At 55.8% G+C, this 20,080-nt stretch overlaps 1 protein-coding gene across 1 annotated transcript in view; it reads right to left on the bottom strand.

Moving 5' to 3' along the window:
* Nucleotides 1-1,413: 1,413 nt before the first annotated feature.
* The window catches only part of LOC144942150 (protein CBFA2T1-like), a gene marked incomplete at its 5' end in the record, with an annotated part of 39,041 nt that continues 20,374 nt past the window's right edge, over nt 1,414-20,080 (bottom strand). Inside the window, 6 exons of the mRNA XM_078868910.1 lie at nt 1,414-1,855; nt 3,259-3,449; nt 3,597-3,732; nt 6,038-6,346; nt 6,740-6,825; nt 7,860-8,317. Of these exons, the coding sequence (XP_078725036.1) occupies nt 1,451-1,855; nt 3,259-3,449; nt 3,597-3,732; nt 6,038-6,346; nt 6,740-6,825; nt 7,860-8,317 (1,585 nt within the window). The remainder of the gene's footprint in view (nt 1,856-3,258; nt 3,450-3,596; nt 3,733-6,037; nt 6,347-6,739; nt 6,826-7,859; nt 8,318-20,080) is intronic.

The following is a 20,080-nucleotide window of genomic DNA, read 5'->3' as shown; positions in this document are numbered from 1 at the left end:
ATAGGGCAGGGGGCTCTCTCCCGGCCTCGAGGTCGCGAGGTCACGGTGAGATCTCGGCGGGGTCACGTGAGGCTGCGTGGGGTCACGTCTCCGGCGGGGAGCGGGGGCGTGGCCTCGCGCACTGGTTCCGAACCCCCGAGGGACCTCACTGGGGACCCCCGAGGGACCTCACTGGGGACCTTAGAGGAACCTTAAGAGGTTCGGATCAAGGCGTCCCTGCCGTGTGCGTTGTGATGCGAGGCCGGGACACGATCGGGTTTGTGAGAATGTGAGCGAGCGTGTGAGAGGGTGAGAGAGTGTGAGCGAGCGTGTGAGAGTGTGAGTGTGTGACAGAGTGTGTGACAGAGTGTGTGACAGAGTGTGTGAGTGTGAGAGAGTGTGAGCGAGTGTGTGAGAGTGTGTGTGTGTTAGAGCGGTAGTGAATGTGTGAGAGGTGGTGTGTGTTAATTAGTGTGAGCGTGTGTGAGCGTGTGTGTACACGTGTATAAACGTGCGTGTGTGTGTGATTGTGTGTGTGTGATTGTGTGTGTGTGATTGTGTGTGTGTGATTGTGTGTGCGTGATTGTGTGTGTGTGATTGTGTGTGATTGTGTGTGTGTGATTGTGTGTGCGTGAATTATGCCATTTCCGCCTGATCTCCACAGCTGCCTATCAAGTGCCTGAACGGCCCCGAGTTTTGCGAACCCATCCGCGCAAGCATCCCCAGTAAACTCATCGCCTCACGTGACTCACCGTCAACCACCCCGCCCCGCGTTAAGGTCACGAGATATCCCCGTGACCCCGCGTTCCTGAGCCCCCTGCCCCCCCCCACTCCGTCCCCGCAGCTCCACTCACAGTGAGCGCCCCCCCCCCCGGCTCGCCCACCCCCTCCGAGGCTCTGACCCCTCTCGCGACGCGCTGAGCGCGCTAAGCGTGGTCCGGCTCGGAGAGCCCACGAGGACGTCTGCACGCGGGCAGAGTAGACGTCACGTGACGCCGATGTAACAAACAACAACAAGAAGAAGAAGAGCGTCGAGTCGAGGTGGTCGAGGTGGAAGCCTGACCCCGTGGCGACGCGGGCCCCGGGCCCTCCACGAGCGAAGGTCGCGACGGTCGCGTGAGGTGCGGCCTTCACCATTAAAGCATCGGTGCCCCCCCCCCTCCCCCTTCCCAGGAGGAGGGGAAGGGAAGAGGAGGAGGAGGTGGAGGTGGTGGGGCGCATCGTGTCGGTCAGATCAGGGCCAGCGTTCGTAGCCGTCGGGTGTGCAGGCGCTACAACTGCACCGGGGCTCGGAGTTGGGGGGGGGGGCGGTGTGGGGGGAGGGGGTGGCCTAGGTTCAGGCCCACGATGAAGAGGAGGCAACTATTTAACTCCCCCCCCCACCGACCCAGCCAGGCCCCCACACCCCCTCCCCGTGACCCCGCGCCGCTGGATCCGATCTTCATCATCCGACGGCGGCGGCGCGTCGACCCTAGCGCGAGGTGTTGGGCTCGGCCGCGTCTCCCGGCGGCGACGATGACGACGCCGCCTCCTCGTCGTCTTCCTCCAGCCCCGAGGTGGCGGCCGGCGGATTGGGGGGCCTCGCCGTGCGGCCCCCCGGGGGTCCCGGCGCGGCGCCTGGGGACCCCTCGACCTGGGACGGAGGCTCCGGTTTCATCTGCTGCTGCTGCTGCTGAGGCTGCTGCTGCTGCGTGCCCTGAGACTGGCCTTGCCCCTGGCCTTGCCCCTGGCCTTGCCCCTGGCCCTGCCCGTGGCCCTGCCCGCACACGTGGTGGTGGCGCTCCCAGTCGCGGTGCTGGCAGAAGGAGCCGCAGTAGCGCGCCGCGTTGCAGCCGCTGCACGTCTCGCTCGCCTTGCGGCCGCAGTTCCAGCAGCTCTGGCGTGCCGACAAAGAGACAAAGATCCCCCGTGTAGCCTTCACAGACTGTAGGGGCAAGTGCTGTTAGCGGGTAGCACCTATGAAGGCCGGCACGGCACACGAGGGAGTGGGTGGCCAGCACCACGACCGGCCGCCTTTATCTCCCCAGCGGCGATGTCTACACACCGCACCGGGTACTCATTTAAGGCTGAGTTGACCTGGGGGAGGCCCATGACTGGTTCAGATAATCGTCACTGGGGTTCCCCGTGCGCGGGAATCGAACTCGGTTCGCCGGGTTCTTACGCAGCGCGCTAACCGCTGCACCACCGCCCCCACACTCAAGACACTCACTGGCCCACTCACTCACACACGCACTCACTCAGCCACCTACTCACTCACACACTCACTCAGCCACCTACTCACTCACACACGCACTCACACTCACTCACTCAGCCACCTACTCACTCACACACGCACTCACACTCACTCACTCAGCCACCTACTCACTCACACACGCACTCACACACTCACTCGCTCAGCCACCTACTCACTCACACACTCACTCAGCCACCTACTCACTCACACACGCACTCACACTCACTCACTCAGCCACCTACTCACTCACACACGCACTCACACTCACTCACTCAGCCACCTACTCACTCACACACGCACTCACACACTCACTCGCTCAGCCACCTACTCACTCACACACTCAGCCACCTACTCACTCACACACGCACTCACACTCACTCACTCAGCCACCTACTCACTCACACACTCACTCGCTCAGCCACCTACTCACTCACATACCCACTCTCCCTAGTTGACAACTCTATATTTAGTTTTTCCCCATCGAGTAAAGCCCCTTAAGCTAAGAAGCTCTTTGTCTTGGGCGACTCTGCCGGCAGACACACACCGAAGCATTCCACAATTATTACAACAACAACAATCACCGCCATTCGCCACCAAGTGGTGGCGACGACGCCACGGCGCCTGTGCCAGGCTACGTGCACTTTAAGGCCACGTGAAGTGTCGAACGCGCGCTGGCAAGAGGTCACGGGACGGATCCGGGTACGATGGGTTGACTTAATCACACACTCGCCCACTCACTCACTCACACACTCGCCCACTCACTCACTCACTCACCCACTCGCCCACTCACTCACCCACCCACCCAATCTCCCCGGTGGCCCACTCTTTAACACCCACATCGAGTAAATATCCCACTGAGCCTAAAGAAGCTCATTGTTCTTCTTGGTTCTTTCGGTAAAGTCACGTTTGTTTTTAACACATCATAGGGCGACTCTGCCGGCAGAGCCAACACAACCGCTAAAAACCTCTGCCAAACAACCCCTGCCCATCCCACGTTGGGATCTCCTCCTCCTCCACCTCCTCCCCCTCCTCCTCCCTCTCCTCACCTCGCTCGAGTCGTCCTGCCTGCCGGCCGAGGCGAGCGACTCGCGTGCCGCCTGCCGCTTCGCCTCGGCGAGGGCGCGTTCCATGCGCGCGCGCTCGCTCGCCACGGCGCCGCGCGCGTGCCGCTCCGCCTCGCCGACGGCGCGGTGCAGCTCGGCCAGCGCCTGGCGCTTCACCTCGTTCACCGCCTCCTCTGAGCGGCCAGGGGGGGGGGGGGGGCGGGGGGGAGGGGGGTGTTGGTGAGTGTTGGTGAGGGTGAGTGTTGGTGAGGGGGCGTGTTGGTGAGTGTTGGTGAGGGGAGTGTTGGTGAGTGTTGGTGAGTGTTTGGTGAGTGCCGAACCGGCTTTTCTCCAGATCTCCTCGGGCATGTAGCTCATGCCGTGTCTGATCGGAGGATCCCGCACTGCGTCTGAGGCAGAGAGACACGCGGAGACACGCACAGACACAGACACACGCACAGAGACACGCACAGAGACACGTGGAGACACGCACAGAGACACACACACAGACACAGACACACACACAGACACAGACACGCACAGAGACACACACAGAGACACGCACAGACACACGCACAGAGACACGCACAGAGACACACACAGAGACAAAGACACACGCACAGAGACACACAGAGACACGCACAGACACACGCACAGAGACACGAACAGAGACACACACAGAGACACAGACACACGCACAGAGATACAGAGACACGTACAAAGACACACACAGAGACACACAGACACACAGAGAGAAACAGAGACACGCACAGACACACGCAGAGGGACTCGCACAGCGACACGCGGAGACACAGACAGAGACACGCGGAGACACAGACAAAGACACGCACAGAGACACGCACAGAGACACACACAGAAACACAGACAGAGACACGCACAGAGACACGCACAGAGACACAGACAGAGACACGCACAGAGACACGCACAGAGACACACACAGAGACACGCACAGAGACACACACAGACACACGCACAGAGACACACACAGAGACACAGACAGAGACACGCACAGACACACGCACAGAGACACGCACAGAGACTCATACAGAGACACGCGGAGACACAGAGACACAGAGACGCACACAGAGACACACAGAGAGAGACACAGAGACACACAGAGACACACACAGAGACACACACAGAGACATAGACAGAGACACGCACAGACACACGCACAGAGACACGCACAGAGACTCATACAGAGACACGCGGAGACACAGAGACAAGGAGAGACAAGAATCAATCTAAAGCACTGAGGTTGATTGATAATCGAGCATGCGATGATTCACCGCAGGTGGCGTTCAGCCACGATCCTGGTTCCTGTTCCCGTGGAACGACCTCATTCACTCCTCCACCCACTTCCAGGACTCGGCCTAACAGACTGCCTGTGTGTCGTCTCTCACACAGCGTGCACAACCACCACCAACCCTGAAGATCCCACCAGCACACCCACCCACCCATTCACTCACACGCCCAATAATAAGTAACATATAAAAACACTTTATAAAAACCACGCTTTTTTTAAATGTACTCGTAATGGCAGAACTCCACGACTCCAGGAAGTGGCCCCGAAGCTTGCCATAACGTCAGGGGCCGTGGCCAATTACAGCCAACGTCAGTTGAGCGTGGACAATTAGAGCCAAGCCGAAACATAACATATAAATAAGAATGTTTAAAAATATTTTTTTATTTTTTATGATAGAATATAGTGTTGTCATCAGTATGACATAAGTATACCAAATTTGCAGTCAATACCACATTGGGAAGTGGGTTAAAATTTTGTTACAAGATTTGAGGATACAACGACGACAACAACAGACAGAGTGAGTTAATAAAACGCGTGCAGTAATAAAACAGGCGCAGATCCCCTGTGCAGCCTTGACAACAGACTGTTGGGGCGAGCGCTGTTAGCGAGCACGGCACACGAGGGGGAGGGTGACCAACACTACCCGCGGCCGCCTTTGTCTCCCCGGTGCTGTGTTTGCACACCGCACGAGGTACTCACTTAAGGCTGAGTCGACCTAGGGGGGGTAGGGGGTGGCCAAGGACCGGTTATAAATATTCGCCGCTGTTATTGGTCGTAAGCGGGAGTTGAACTCGGGTAGCCGGGTTCGTCGCGCAGTGCGCTAACCACTGCACCACCGCACGCACGGACGCACGCCTACAGACACGTGTACAGACGCGTGTACAGACACGCACGCCTACAGACACGCATACAGACACGTGTACAGACACGCACGCTCATCTCGCGCCTGTCAGAGTAAAAAGCATTGATCGGAAGACACGGAGCGTGGAGAGACCCACGGGGGAAGAGCGAGAGAAAGCGAGAGACAGATGTAGAGAAAAGAGAGGAGAAGAGATGGAGAGAGGAAGAAAGGAGAGAGACGCAAAGGGGGAGTGGGGTGGGGAGGAGGGAGAGCCAGAGGGAAGGAGACACAGAGAGAAAGAGAAGGAGAGAGAGAGAAGGAGAGAGAGAGAGACAGCGAGAGAAGTAAAGAAAGCACAGAGGAAGGGGGAGAGGGGGAGAGACAAAACGAAATTTGCGCAGAGAGAGATGAGAAAAGAGAGAGGCTAAGTGGAGATGCGCGATTGAGAGAAAACAGAGAATAGGAGATGGAGGTCGTCACCCAGCAGTAGATAGAACACGGCTCGTTATAATGATGCGAGGGAGAGAACGATAGATGGGGGGGGAGGTAGGGACGGCACAGGTCAGAGTTCGACCCCCGCGCCACGCACCAATCGGAGCCGCCGCCGCCGTGACCCCGGCAAGCTTGGGCGAGACCCCCACGACCCCCGAGCCGAGCCCCGCCGCCGAAGCCATCCCCGCTCCCCCCAGCCCACCCCCTCCCCCACCCCCGCCCCCGCCGCCTCCGAGTCCCGCCGAGAGCCCCGCTCCCAGGACCCCGCCGAGGGGTCCCGGCCCCTTCTTGGCGTCGTGGGCGGCGGCCGCCACGTCCCCGCAGCGGCGCACGAGGCGCGCGATCTCCACGCGGTCGCTCTCCTGGCAGCGGCGCAGCACGGAGAGCGCGCGCCGCGTCCTCTCCACCATCTCCAGGATGCACGCGAGCAGCTGCGTGGGGGTGAGGGGGGGGCGCAGGTCGAGAGCGGCTCGGGGGGCTGGGGTGCAGTGGGGGGCCCCCTGCACCATCAAATGTCATCCGGGGTCCACAACCAACAGCTGTTCTCTGTACGACTTGGAGCCTAACCCGGACTGGAACCCCCAACCCTCAGCGGTGCCGGAGTTCACCGGTCACCTCGCGCCAATGAACCATCTTACCGTTCCATGATGGCCTATCGGGTTGCTCCGAAGAAGCTACAAAGCTCGTGGAACGAAACGTCGGACATCGTGCCGAATCAACAGGCCGGATGACTCCTCAGGGATCGACTTGCGAAACGTCGGGACAACAACGACGATTCGCTCCGCGTGCGGGAGCTTCCCCGGGGACACGCGCGGGGGCCTCACCTGGTCCAGGTGTTTCCACTCCTCGGCCCACTCGCGGTCAGTGAGGCGATGGTCGATGACCTCTTCCTGCCTCGGGGCTCCCAGTCCTGTGCAGTCACCCACACCGCATCGAGCACACAAAGACAAAGAACCCCCCCCCCGCGTAGCCTGTAACAGACTGTCGGAGCAAGTGTGCGGTCAGCGAGTAGCGCCGAATGCGTGGTGACGTTAACCCATCGCACCAGGTACTCATTTAAGGTTGAGTCAACCTAGGGGAGACCCAAGACCGGTTCACATAATCGTCACTCGTGTTGGTCGCGAGCGGGAATCTAACTCCGGTCGCTGGGTTCATAGCGCAGCGTGCAAACCGCTACACTACCGCTCCCCACATCACACACCGCACGTATACCACATACACCACACCATACACCACGCGTTACACCACACATATACACCACATCACACCCCACACATACACCACAGCATACACCACACCGTGAACCACACCTTACATCAGACACTATAAATCACACACAGACGACACATTTTTCAAAAATGTATTGGATTTTTGGATTGGGGTCTCTTCGTCTGTCTACCCATCCATCCATCTACTCGTCCGCTCATCCATCCACATACAGTAGATGCACATCCCTCTGCATGTCCAGATATTCGTGCAGTAATCTATACATCCATCCAGCTATGTGTCAGCAAATTCAAATCTACATTGACAACTCATTTCTTAAGAACTGCTTTTTGTGTTTAGTTTGTTGTCCTTCCCTGCACCAACGATTACCAGGGTTGTCTACGTACCGTGCAAAAGAAGTTCAACATACATGCATTCATCTGCCCATCCACGCTTCTCCCCGTCCATACATCCATTCATATGTCCTTCCATCCAATTCATAGATTTGTCCATCCACCTGTTCATCCATCTATCCACCCGTCCATATATTTGTCCAACCATCCACGTGTCCATCCATCTCTCTGTCCACCCAACCATCCACGTGTCCAACCATCCACGTGTCCATCCATCTCTCTGTCCACCCAACCATCCACGTGTCCAACCATCCACGTGTCCATCCATCTCTCTGTCCATCCGTCAACCCGCCCGCCCACCCACGAATGCGTGCGCCACGCGTACCGAGTGACCGGTGTCTGTCGCGGAGGTCGTGCACGTCCCCCCGGTAGGAGGAGGGGGGGGCCCCCTCCCGGTAGAGGTGCGACGAGACGCCGTGGACCCCCTCCAGCAGGCGCGGCGGAGGGGGGTGCGACCCGGAGGCTGCTCCGCCGCCGCCGCCGCCGTGCGCGTAGTGGGACCCGCCCACCGCGGTGGTCGCCGGGGGAGGGGCCGGAGGCGGCGTGGCCTGAGGGCCCAGGGACATGGGCCCCCCGTGGGGCAGCGATGGAGGAGGGAGTCCGTTGATGGCCTGCTGCTGCTGCTGCTGTCCGGGGCTGTAGCGCTGCGCGGGGCTCGCCGTGCACCCGCGCTTCGCGGGGGGTCCCAGCGAGTCCCGGTCGAGAGAGCCGTTCTCTCGCACCCTGCAGGAAGGATGGCAGCGTGGAAGGAAGGGACGGCGGATAGAGTGCCCAGCGGTGACCCTGCGGGCGGGCAGCGCCCCGGCACTCGCTCGTGACAGCCGCAGGTCACGACATCCAGAACATTTGTTCCGACAACCCCGCAGGAAAAAAAGGCCGGCGCTCGCTCACGCGGCACCCTGCACCGAGGACACCCAGCGCTCATCACGACACCCAGCACGTATGACAATTGGCACTCATCACGACACCCTGCACTTCATCAAGACACCCAGCACTTCATCAAGACACCCAGCACTTTATCAAGACACCCAGTCACGCCCAGCATAAGCGGATATTTCACAGCAACGCCGTGATTTTCAAGCGAGTTGGCTTCGTCAAGGTCACCAGGTCAGAATCACCAGGTCAGAGTCCAAAGGTCACCAGGTCAGAGTGTCCCAAGGTTTCCAGCCGGGTAGTGGTGGCAACCCCGGTGCACGTGGTCTGTGAGCCAGCGCTGTGGAGGCAGCAGCGAGGAAGGTTGGTGGATCACACAAAGATGTTGTGAAACTCCCTTCCCGTGGGCGATCAGGGAGTGCAATGCTCGCCAGAAGAAATCAACACAGCAGGTGGACTAATCGCCACCCGTCTCCATTTGTGCGGGGATAGAGCGTTGTCACCTCGCACGCGTGGGTTTTCTCTGGCTGTTCTGGTTTCCTTCCTACTTGTATAATAATAATACACATAGCTCAGGATTAATGAGCTGAACACATCTTACAAATAAAAACCCAATGTAGCAGCAGGACTATCGTGAATAATAGTCCGAGGTCTCAGTGTGGCTCTCCGAGATAGATAGACAGGTACATCATTAAATACTTCTAAAAACACATTACAGATGTCGTTCGACCGCACACCACCAAGCGGGCATCGGCCAAGGTGGGCGGCACAGACTGCGCGCGGAGGAGCATAGAAGCACAGTCCAGCAACGCGCGGTATCTTACTGTGCTCCGACTTACGAACAGTTCGACTTACGAACGCTCCCCGGGAACTAGTTATGTTCGTAAGTCGAGGACCCCGTGCTCTATTCTACTTCTGCGCTGCCCTCTGCTGCCCCCCCCCCCCACCGTGTACCCCACGTGACTACCCTGTGACCCCCCCCACCCACTCCTCCACCCCCTCGCCCGGACTCAGACGTTTCAAGCAATCAATGCGTACGGCGCAGCTGAGTTTACAACGCTCCAACCGAATCGCTACACACCACGGCGATGTCTGTCGTTTGTGGATCGCGCTCCACTTGCACGCCAAGTGGAGCGCCGCAGTACAAACAGATCGGCACGCTCGATCCCGGGCCAACCCTCACCCATCGGCTGCGGTCGGGTGGAGGAGGGCTTCACACACGACACGCGCAAGGCGGCAACTCCGTCCCGGAAATAATGAACCGCTCCCCCCACCCCCTCGGTGCCAACCGCGATGCCACTCAGCTCGACGCCCTGGAAAAGTTGCGCGCGTAGTCAGCCTCTCGTTCTACCCCCCCCCTCTCTCTCTCCCCTCCATCTCTCCTCCCCGCCTTCCCCGCGCCCCGGGAGTCCCGTATTTCACAGATTGCTCCGCAGGAATTGCTGTTTAGTGCGGGGCGCGCGGCGGCGGGAGGGGGAGGTTTGAGAGCGCGGCACAGTTGGCGTGGTTCCACCTCGGCGATCTCAATTTGGCTCTGCTGCCAGCTAATGGCTCTCAGTGGGACGCGACACACACACACAATCCTACTACCACACACACACACCTACTACACACATACACACACACACCTACTACACACACACAATCCTACTACCACACATACACCTACTCACACTCCTACTGCTACACACACACCTACTCACACTCACCTACTGCACACACACACACCTACTGCACACACACACACAATCCTACTACCACACACACACACACCTACTGCACACACACACACAATCCTACTACCACACACACACACACCTACTACACGCATACACACACCTACTACACACACACACAATCCTACTACCACACATACACCTACTCACACTCCTACTGCTACACACACACACCTACTCACACTCACCTACTGCACACACACACACCTACTGCACACATACACACAATCCTACTACCACACACACACACACCTACTGCACACACACACACAATCCTAATACCACACACACACACACCTACTACACACATACACACAATCCTACTGCTACACACACACACACACACAATCCTACTACCACACACACACACACCTACTGCACACATACAAACACTCCTACTACTACACACACACACCTACTACTACACGCACACAATCCTACTACCACACACATGAATACCTACTTCACACATACACACACTCCTACTACTACACACACACCTACTGCACACACACAATCCTACAACCACACACACACACCTACTGCACACATACACACACTCCTACTACTACACACACACCTACTGCACACACACAATCCTACAACCACACACACACACCTACTGCACACATACACACACTCCTACTACTACACACACACCTACTGCACACACACAATCCTACAACCACACACACACACCTACTGCACACATACACACACTCCTACTACTACACACACACCTACTACACTATTATACTACACACACTCACACACCTACTATATACACACACACCTACTACTACAAAAAAGGCAAAGACAAAGATCCCCCGTATAGCCTTAACAGAATTTTGGAGCAAGCGCTGTTAGCGAGCACCTCTGAAGGCAGGGCACGGCACACGAGGGGGTGGGTGGCTAGCATCACGCCCGGGCCGCCTTTCTCTGCCTAATGATGTTAACACACCGCACCAGGTACTCGTTTTAGGCTGAGTCGACCTAGGGGAGGGCCAAGGACCGGTTCTGCTATTCGTCACTGGTGTTGCCCGTAAGCGGTAATCGAACTCGGATCGCCATTTTCATAGCGGAGCGCGCTATCCGCTACACCACCGCTCCCCACTACTACACACACATACACCCCACTCTCATCGACTGCATACGCAGATACACAACGCATGCACGTTGGGATTGCCTGCCCGTCCACTTCTCGACCGCAATCCCCCACGGTGTAAATACGCAGAGCTTCCTCCTCGCTCAAAGCAACGGAACGTGTCGTAGTGCTGCCGAGCTAGCGCACACGCGTTAGTGCTGCTCGTTGCTGGCCGCCATGACGTGTGCAGGCCCTGGCGCCTCTGTGGCTCAGGAATGTTGCTCGAATGCATGGAGAGCGACGCCAATACTCACGCGTGCACACAAGGACGATCAAACAAGAGCAAAGATCCCCCGTACACAAACCTTTAGCGGGGCTGTTGTTGGGGGCAAGCTCTGTTAGCGAGCGCCTACGATGATGGCGATGTTTACACACCGCACCAGGTACTCATTTGAGGCCGAGTCGACCTAGGGGAGGCCCAGGATCGGTTCAGATAATCGTCACCGGTGTTGGTGGTCGCGAGCGGGAATCGAAGTGGGTTCAAAGCGCAACACCGCCGCTCCTCAAGCAGAGCATGCGTGTCCATTCAGCCCTGCACATATTACAGAGACGAGGTACACACACAAGTACAAAGATCCCCCAGGTAGCCTTCAACAAACCATTAGGACAAATGCCAATGGCGAGCATCTATGAAGGCAAGCCCGGTACACGACTGGCGGTATTGGCCATCACCGCGCCTGGCCGCCTTTGTCTCCCCCCAACACCAGGTCACTCATTGAGCTCTGAGTCGACGTCGGGGGAGACCCGGCGACCCGTTCAGATGTTCTGCCACTGACATTAGCCGCGGCCGGGAATCGAACTCGGGTGAGACACCATCACCCATCACGACACCATCACCCATCACGACACCATCACTCATCACGACACCATCACTCATCACGACACCATCACTCATCACGACACCATCACTCATCACGACACCATCACTCATCACGACACCATCACCCATCACGACACCATCACTCATCACGACACCATCACTCATCACGACACCATCACTCATCACGACACCATCACTCATCACGACACCATCACTCATCACGACACCATCACCCATCACGACACCATCACCCATCACCCATCACGACACCATCACCCATCACGACACCATCACCCATCACCCATCACGACACCATAACTCATCACGACACCATCACCCATCACTCATCACGACACCATCACCCATCACCCATCACGACACCATCACTCATCACGACACCATCACCCATCACGACACCATCACACATCACGACACCATCACCCATCACGACACCATCACTCATCACGACACCATCACCCATCACGACACCATGACCCATCACGACACCATCACCCATCACGACACCATCACCCATCACGACACCATCACTCATCACGACACCATCACCCATCACGACACCATCACTCATCACGACACCATCACTCATCACGACACCATCACCCATCACGACACCATCACTCATCACGACACCATCACTCATCACGACACCATCACCCATCACGACACCATCACTCATCACGACACCATCACTCATCACGACACCATCACCCATCACGACACCATCACTCATCACGACACCATCACCCATCACGACACCATCACCCATCACGACACCATCACCCATCACCCATCACGACACCATCACTCATCACGACACCATCACCCATCACCCATCACGACACCATCACTCATCACGACACCATCACCCATCACGACACCATCACTCATCACGACACCATCACCCATTACGACACCATCACTCATCACGACACCATCACCCATCACGACACCATCACCCATCACGACACCATCACTCATCACGACACCATCACCCATCACGACACCATCACCCATCACGACACCATCACTCATGACGACACCATCACCCATCACGACACCATTACTCATCACGACACCATCACCCATCACGACACCATCACTTATCACGACACCATCACTCATCACGACACCATCACCCATCACGACACCATCACCCATCACGACACCATCACTCATCACGACACCATCACTCATCACGACACCATCACCCATCACGACACCATCACTCATCACGACACCATCACTCATCACGACACCATCACTCATCACGACACCATCACTCATCACGACACCATCACCCATCACGACACCATCACTCATCACGACACCATCACTCATCAGGACACCATCACTCATCACGACACCATCACCCATCACGACACCATCACCCATCACGACACCATCACTCATCACGACACCATCACTCATCAGGACACCATCACTGATCACGACACCATCACTCATCACGACACCATCACCCATCACGACACCATCACTCATCACGACACCATCACTCATCACGACACCATCACTCATCACGACACCATCACTCATCATGACACCATCACCCATCACGACACCATCACCCATCACGACACCATCACCCATCACGACACCATCACCCATCACGACACCATCACCGATCACGACACCATCACCCATCACGACACCATCACTCATCACTACACCATCACTCATCACGACACCATCACTCATCACGACACCATCACTCATCACGACACCATCACTCATCACGACACCATCACTCATCACGACACCATCACCCATCACGACACCATCACTCATCACGACACCATCACTCATCACGACACCATCACTCATCACGACACCATGACCCATCACGACACCATCACTCATCACGACACCATCACTCATCACGACACCATCACCCATCACGACACCATCACTCATCACGACACCATCACTCATCACGACACCATCACCCATCACGACACCATCACCCATCACGACACCATCACTCATCACGACACCATCACTCATCACGACACCATCACTCATCACGACACCATCACCCATCACGACACCATCACTCATCACGACACCATCACTCATCACGACACCATCACTCATCACAACACCATCACTCATCACGACACCATCACCCATCACGACACCATCACCCATCACGACAACATCACCCATCACGACACCATCACCCATCACGACAACATCACCCATCACGACACCATCACTCATCACGACACCATCACCCATCACGACACCATCACCCATCACGACACCATCACTCATCATGACACCATCACTCATCACGACACCATCACTCATCACGACACCATCACTCATCACGACACCATCACTCATCACGACACCATCACCTATCACGACACCATCACCCATGACAACACCATCACTCATCACGACACCATCACTCATCAAGACACCATCACTCATCACGACACCATCACTCATCACGACACCATCACTCATCACGACACCATCACTCATCACGACACCATCACTCATCACGACACCATCACTCATCACGACACCATCACCCATCACGACACCATCACTCATCACGACACCATCACCCATCACGACACCATCACTCATCACTACACCATCACTCATCACGACACCATCACTCATCACGACACCATCACCCATCACGACACCATCACCCATCACGACACCATCACTCATCACAACACCATCACTCATCACGACACCATCACTCATCACGACACCATCACCCATCACGACACCATCACCCATCACGACACCATCACCCATCACGACACCATCACTCATCACGACACCATCACTCATCATGACACCATCACCCATCACGACACCATCACCCATCACGACACCATCACCCATCACGACACCATCACTCATCACGACACCATCACTCATCACGACACCATCACCAATCACGACACCATCACTCATCACGACACCATCACCCATCACGGCACCATCACTCATCACGACACCATCGCTCATCACGACACCATCACTCATCACGACACCATCACTCATCATGACACCATCACTCATCACGACACCATCACTCATCACGACACCATCACTCATCACGACACCATCACTCATCACGACACCATCACCCATCACGACACCATCACTCATCACGACACCATCCCCCATCACGGCACCATCACTCATCACGACACCATCACTCATCACGACACCATCACTCATCACAGCACCATCACTCATCACGACACCATCACCCATCACGACACCATCACTCATCACGACACCATCACTCATCACGACACCATCACTCATCACGGCACCATCACTCATCACGACACCATCACTCATCACGACACCATCACTCATCACGACACCATCACCCATCACGACACCATCACTCATCACGGCACCATCACCCATCAGGACACCATCACTCATCACGGCACCATCACTCATCACAACACCATCACCCATCACGACACCATCACTCATCACGGCACCATCACCCATCACGACACCATCACTCATCACGGCACCATCACCCATCACGAGACCATCACCCATCACGACACCATCACCCATCACGACACCATCACTCATCACGACACCATCACTCATCACGACACCATCACCCATCACGACACCATCACCCATCACAACACCATCACCCATCACGACACCATCACTCATCACGGCACCATCACCCATCACGACACCATCACTCATCACGGCACCATCACCCATCACGACACCATCACCCATCACGACACCATCACCCATCACGACACCATCACTCATCACGACACCATCACCCATCACGACACCATCACTCATCACGACACCATCACCCATCACGACACCATCACCCATCATGACACCATCACTCATCACGACACCGTCACTCATCACGACACCATCACTCATCACGACACCATCACTTATCACGACAACATCACCCATCACGACACCATCACCCATCACGACACCATCACCCATCACGACACCATCACTCATCACGACACCATCACCCATCACGACACCATCACCCATCACGACACCATCACTCATCACGACACCATCACTCATCACGACACCATCACTCATCACGGCACCATCAACCATCACGACACCATCACTCATCACGGCACCATCACCCATCACGACACCATCACCCATCACGACACCATCACCCATCACGACACCATCACTCATCACGACACCATCACTCATCACGACACCATCACCCATCACGACACCATCACTCATCACGACACCATCACTCATCACGACACCATCACCCATCACGACACCATCACTCATCACGACACCATCACCCATCACGACACCATCACTCATCACGACACCATCACCCATCACGACACCATCACTCATCACGACACCATCACCCATCACGACACCATCACTCATCACGACACCATCACTCATCACGACACCATCACTCATCACAACACCATCACTCATCACGACACCATCACTTATCACGACACCATCACTCATCACGACACCATCACTCATCACGACACCATCACCCATCACGACACCATCACCCATCACGACACCATCACCCATCACGACACCATCACTCATCACGACACCATCACTCATCACGACGCCATCACCCATCACGACACCATCACCCATCACGACACTATCACTCATCACGACACCATCACCCATCACGACCCCATCACTCATCACGACACCATCACCCATCACGACACCATCACCCATCACGACCCCATCACTCATCACGACACCATCACCCATCACGATACCATCACCCATCACGACACCATCACTCATCACGACACCATCACTCATCACGACACCATCACCCATCACGACACCATCACCCATCACGACACCATCACTCATCACGACACCATCACCCATCACGACCCCATCACTCATCACGACACCATCACCCATCACGACCCCATCACTCATCACGACACCATCACCCATCACGACACCATCACCCATCACGACACCATCACCCATCACGACACCATCACCCATCACGACACCATCACCCATCACGACACCATCACTCATCACGACACCATCACTCATCACGACACCATCACCCATCACGACACCATCACTCATCACGACACCATCACCCATCACGACCCCATCACTCATCACGACACCATCACCCATCACGACATCATCACCCATCACGACCCCATCACTCATCACGACACCATCACCCATCACGACACCATCACCCATCACGACACCATCACTCATCACGACACCATCACTCATCACGAAACCATCACCCATCACGACACCATCACCCATCACGACACCATCACTCATTACGACACCATCACCCATCACGACCCCATCACTCATCACGACACCATCACCCATCACGACACCATCACTCATCACGACACCATCACTCATCACGACACCATCACTCATCACGACGCCATCACCCATCACGACACCATCACCCATCACGACACCATCACTCATCACGACACCATCACCCATCACGACCCCATCACTCATCACGACACCATCACCCATCACGACACCATCACTTATCACGACCCCATCACTCATCACGACACCATCACCCATCACGATACCATCACCCATCACGACACCATCACTCATCACGACACCATCACTCATCACGACACCATCACCCATCACGACACCATCACCCATCACGACACCATCACTCATCACGACACCATCACTCATCACGACACCATCACTCATCACGACACCATCACTCATCACGACACCATGACCCATCACGACACCATCACTCATCACGACACCATCACTCATCACGACACCATCACCCATCACGACACCATCACTCATCACGACACCATCACTCATCACGACACCATCACCCATCACGACACCATCACCCATCACGACACCATCACTCATCACGACACCATCACTCATCACGACACCATCACTCATCACGACACCATCACCCATCACGACACCATCACTCATCACGACACCATCACTCATCACGACACCATCACTCATCACAACACCATCACTCATCACGACACCATCACCCATCACGACACCATCACCCATCACGACAACATCACCCATCACGACACCATCACCCATCACGACAACATCACCCATCACGACACCATCACTCATCACGACACCATCACCCATCACGACACCATCACCCATCACGACACCATCACTCATCATGACACCATCACTCATCACGACACCATCACTCATCACGACACCATCACTCATCACGACACCATCACTCATCACGACACCATCACCTATCACGACACCATCACCCATGACAACACCATCACTCATCACGACACCATCACCCATCACGGCACCATCACTCATCACGACACCATCACTCATCACGACACCATCACTCATCACGACACCATCACTCATCATGACACCATCACTCATCACGACACCATCACTCATCACGACACCATCACTCATCACGACACCATCACTCATCACGACACCATCACCCATCACGACACCATCACTCATCACGACACCATCCCCCATCACGGCACCATCACTCATCACGACACCATCACTCATCACGACACCATCACTCATCACAGCACCATCACTCATCACGACACCATCACCCATCACGACACCATCACTCATCACGACACCATCACTCATCACGACACCATCACTCATCACGGCACCATCACTCATCACGACACCATCACTCATCACGACACCATCACTCATCACGGCACCATCACCCATCACGACACCATCACTCATCACGACACCATCACTCATCACGACACCATCACCCATCACGACACCATCACCCATCACAACACCATCACCCATCACGACACCATCACTCATCACGGCACCATCACCCATCACGACACCATCACTCATCACGGCACCATCACCCATCACGACACCATCACCCATCACGACACCATCACCCATCACGACACCATCACTCATCACGACACCATCACCCATCACGACACCATCACTCATCACAACACCATCACTCATCACGACACCATCACTCATCACGGCACCATCACCCATCACGACACCATCACCCATCACGACACCATCACCCATCACGACACCATCACTCATCACGACACCATCACTCATCACGACACCATCACTCATCACAACACCATCACTCATCACGACACCATCACCCATCACGACACCATCACCCATCACGACAACATCACCCATCACGACACCATCACCCATCACGACAACATCACCCATCACGACACCATCACTCATCACGACACCATCACCCATCACGACACCATCACCCATCACGACACCATCACTCATCATGACACCATCACTCATCACGACACCATCACTCATCACGACACCATCACTCATCACGACACCATCACTCATCACGACACCATCACCTATCACGACACCATCACCCATGACAACACCATCACTCATCACGACACCATCACCCATCACGGCACCATCACTCATCACGACACCATCACTCATCACGACACCATCACTCATCACGACACCATCACTCATCATGACACCATCACTCATCACGACACCATCACTCATCACGACACCATCACTCATCACGACACCATCACTCATCACGACACCATCACCCATCACGACACCATCACTCATCACGACACCATCCCCCATCACGGCACCATCACTCATCACGACACCATCACTCATCACGACACCATCACTCATCACAGCACCATCACTCATCACGACACCATCACCCATCACGACACCATCACTCATCACGACACCATCACTCATCACGACACCATCACTCATCACGGCACCATCACTCATCACGGCACCATCACTCATCACGACACCATCACTCATCACGACACCATCACTCATCACGGCACCATCACCCATCACGACAC

Source organism: Lampetra fluviatilis, chromosome 26, assembly GCF_964198595.1.
Source record: "Lampetra fluviatilis chromosome 26, kcLamFluv1.1, whole genome shotgun sequence".
Taxonomy (NCBI): Eukaryota; Metazoa; Chordata; class Hyperoartia; order Petromyzontiformes; family Petromyzontidae; genus Lampetra; species Lampetra fluviatilis.
This window is presented reverse-complemented; position numbering and strand designations above follow the sequence as displayed.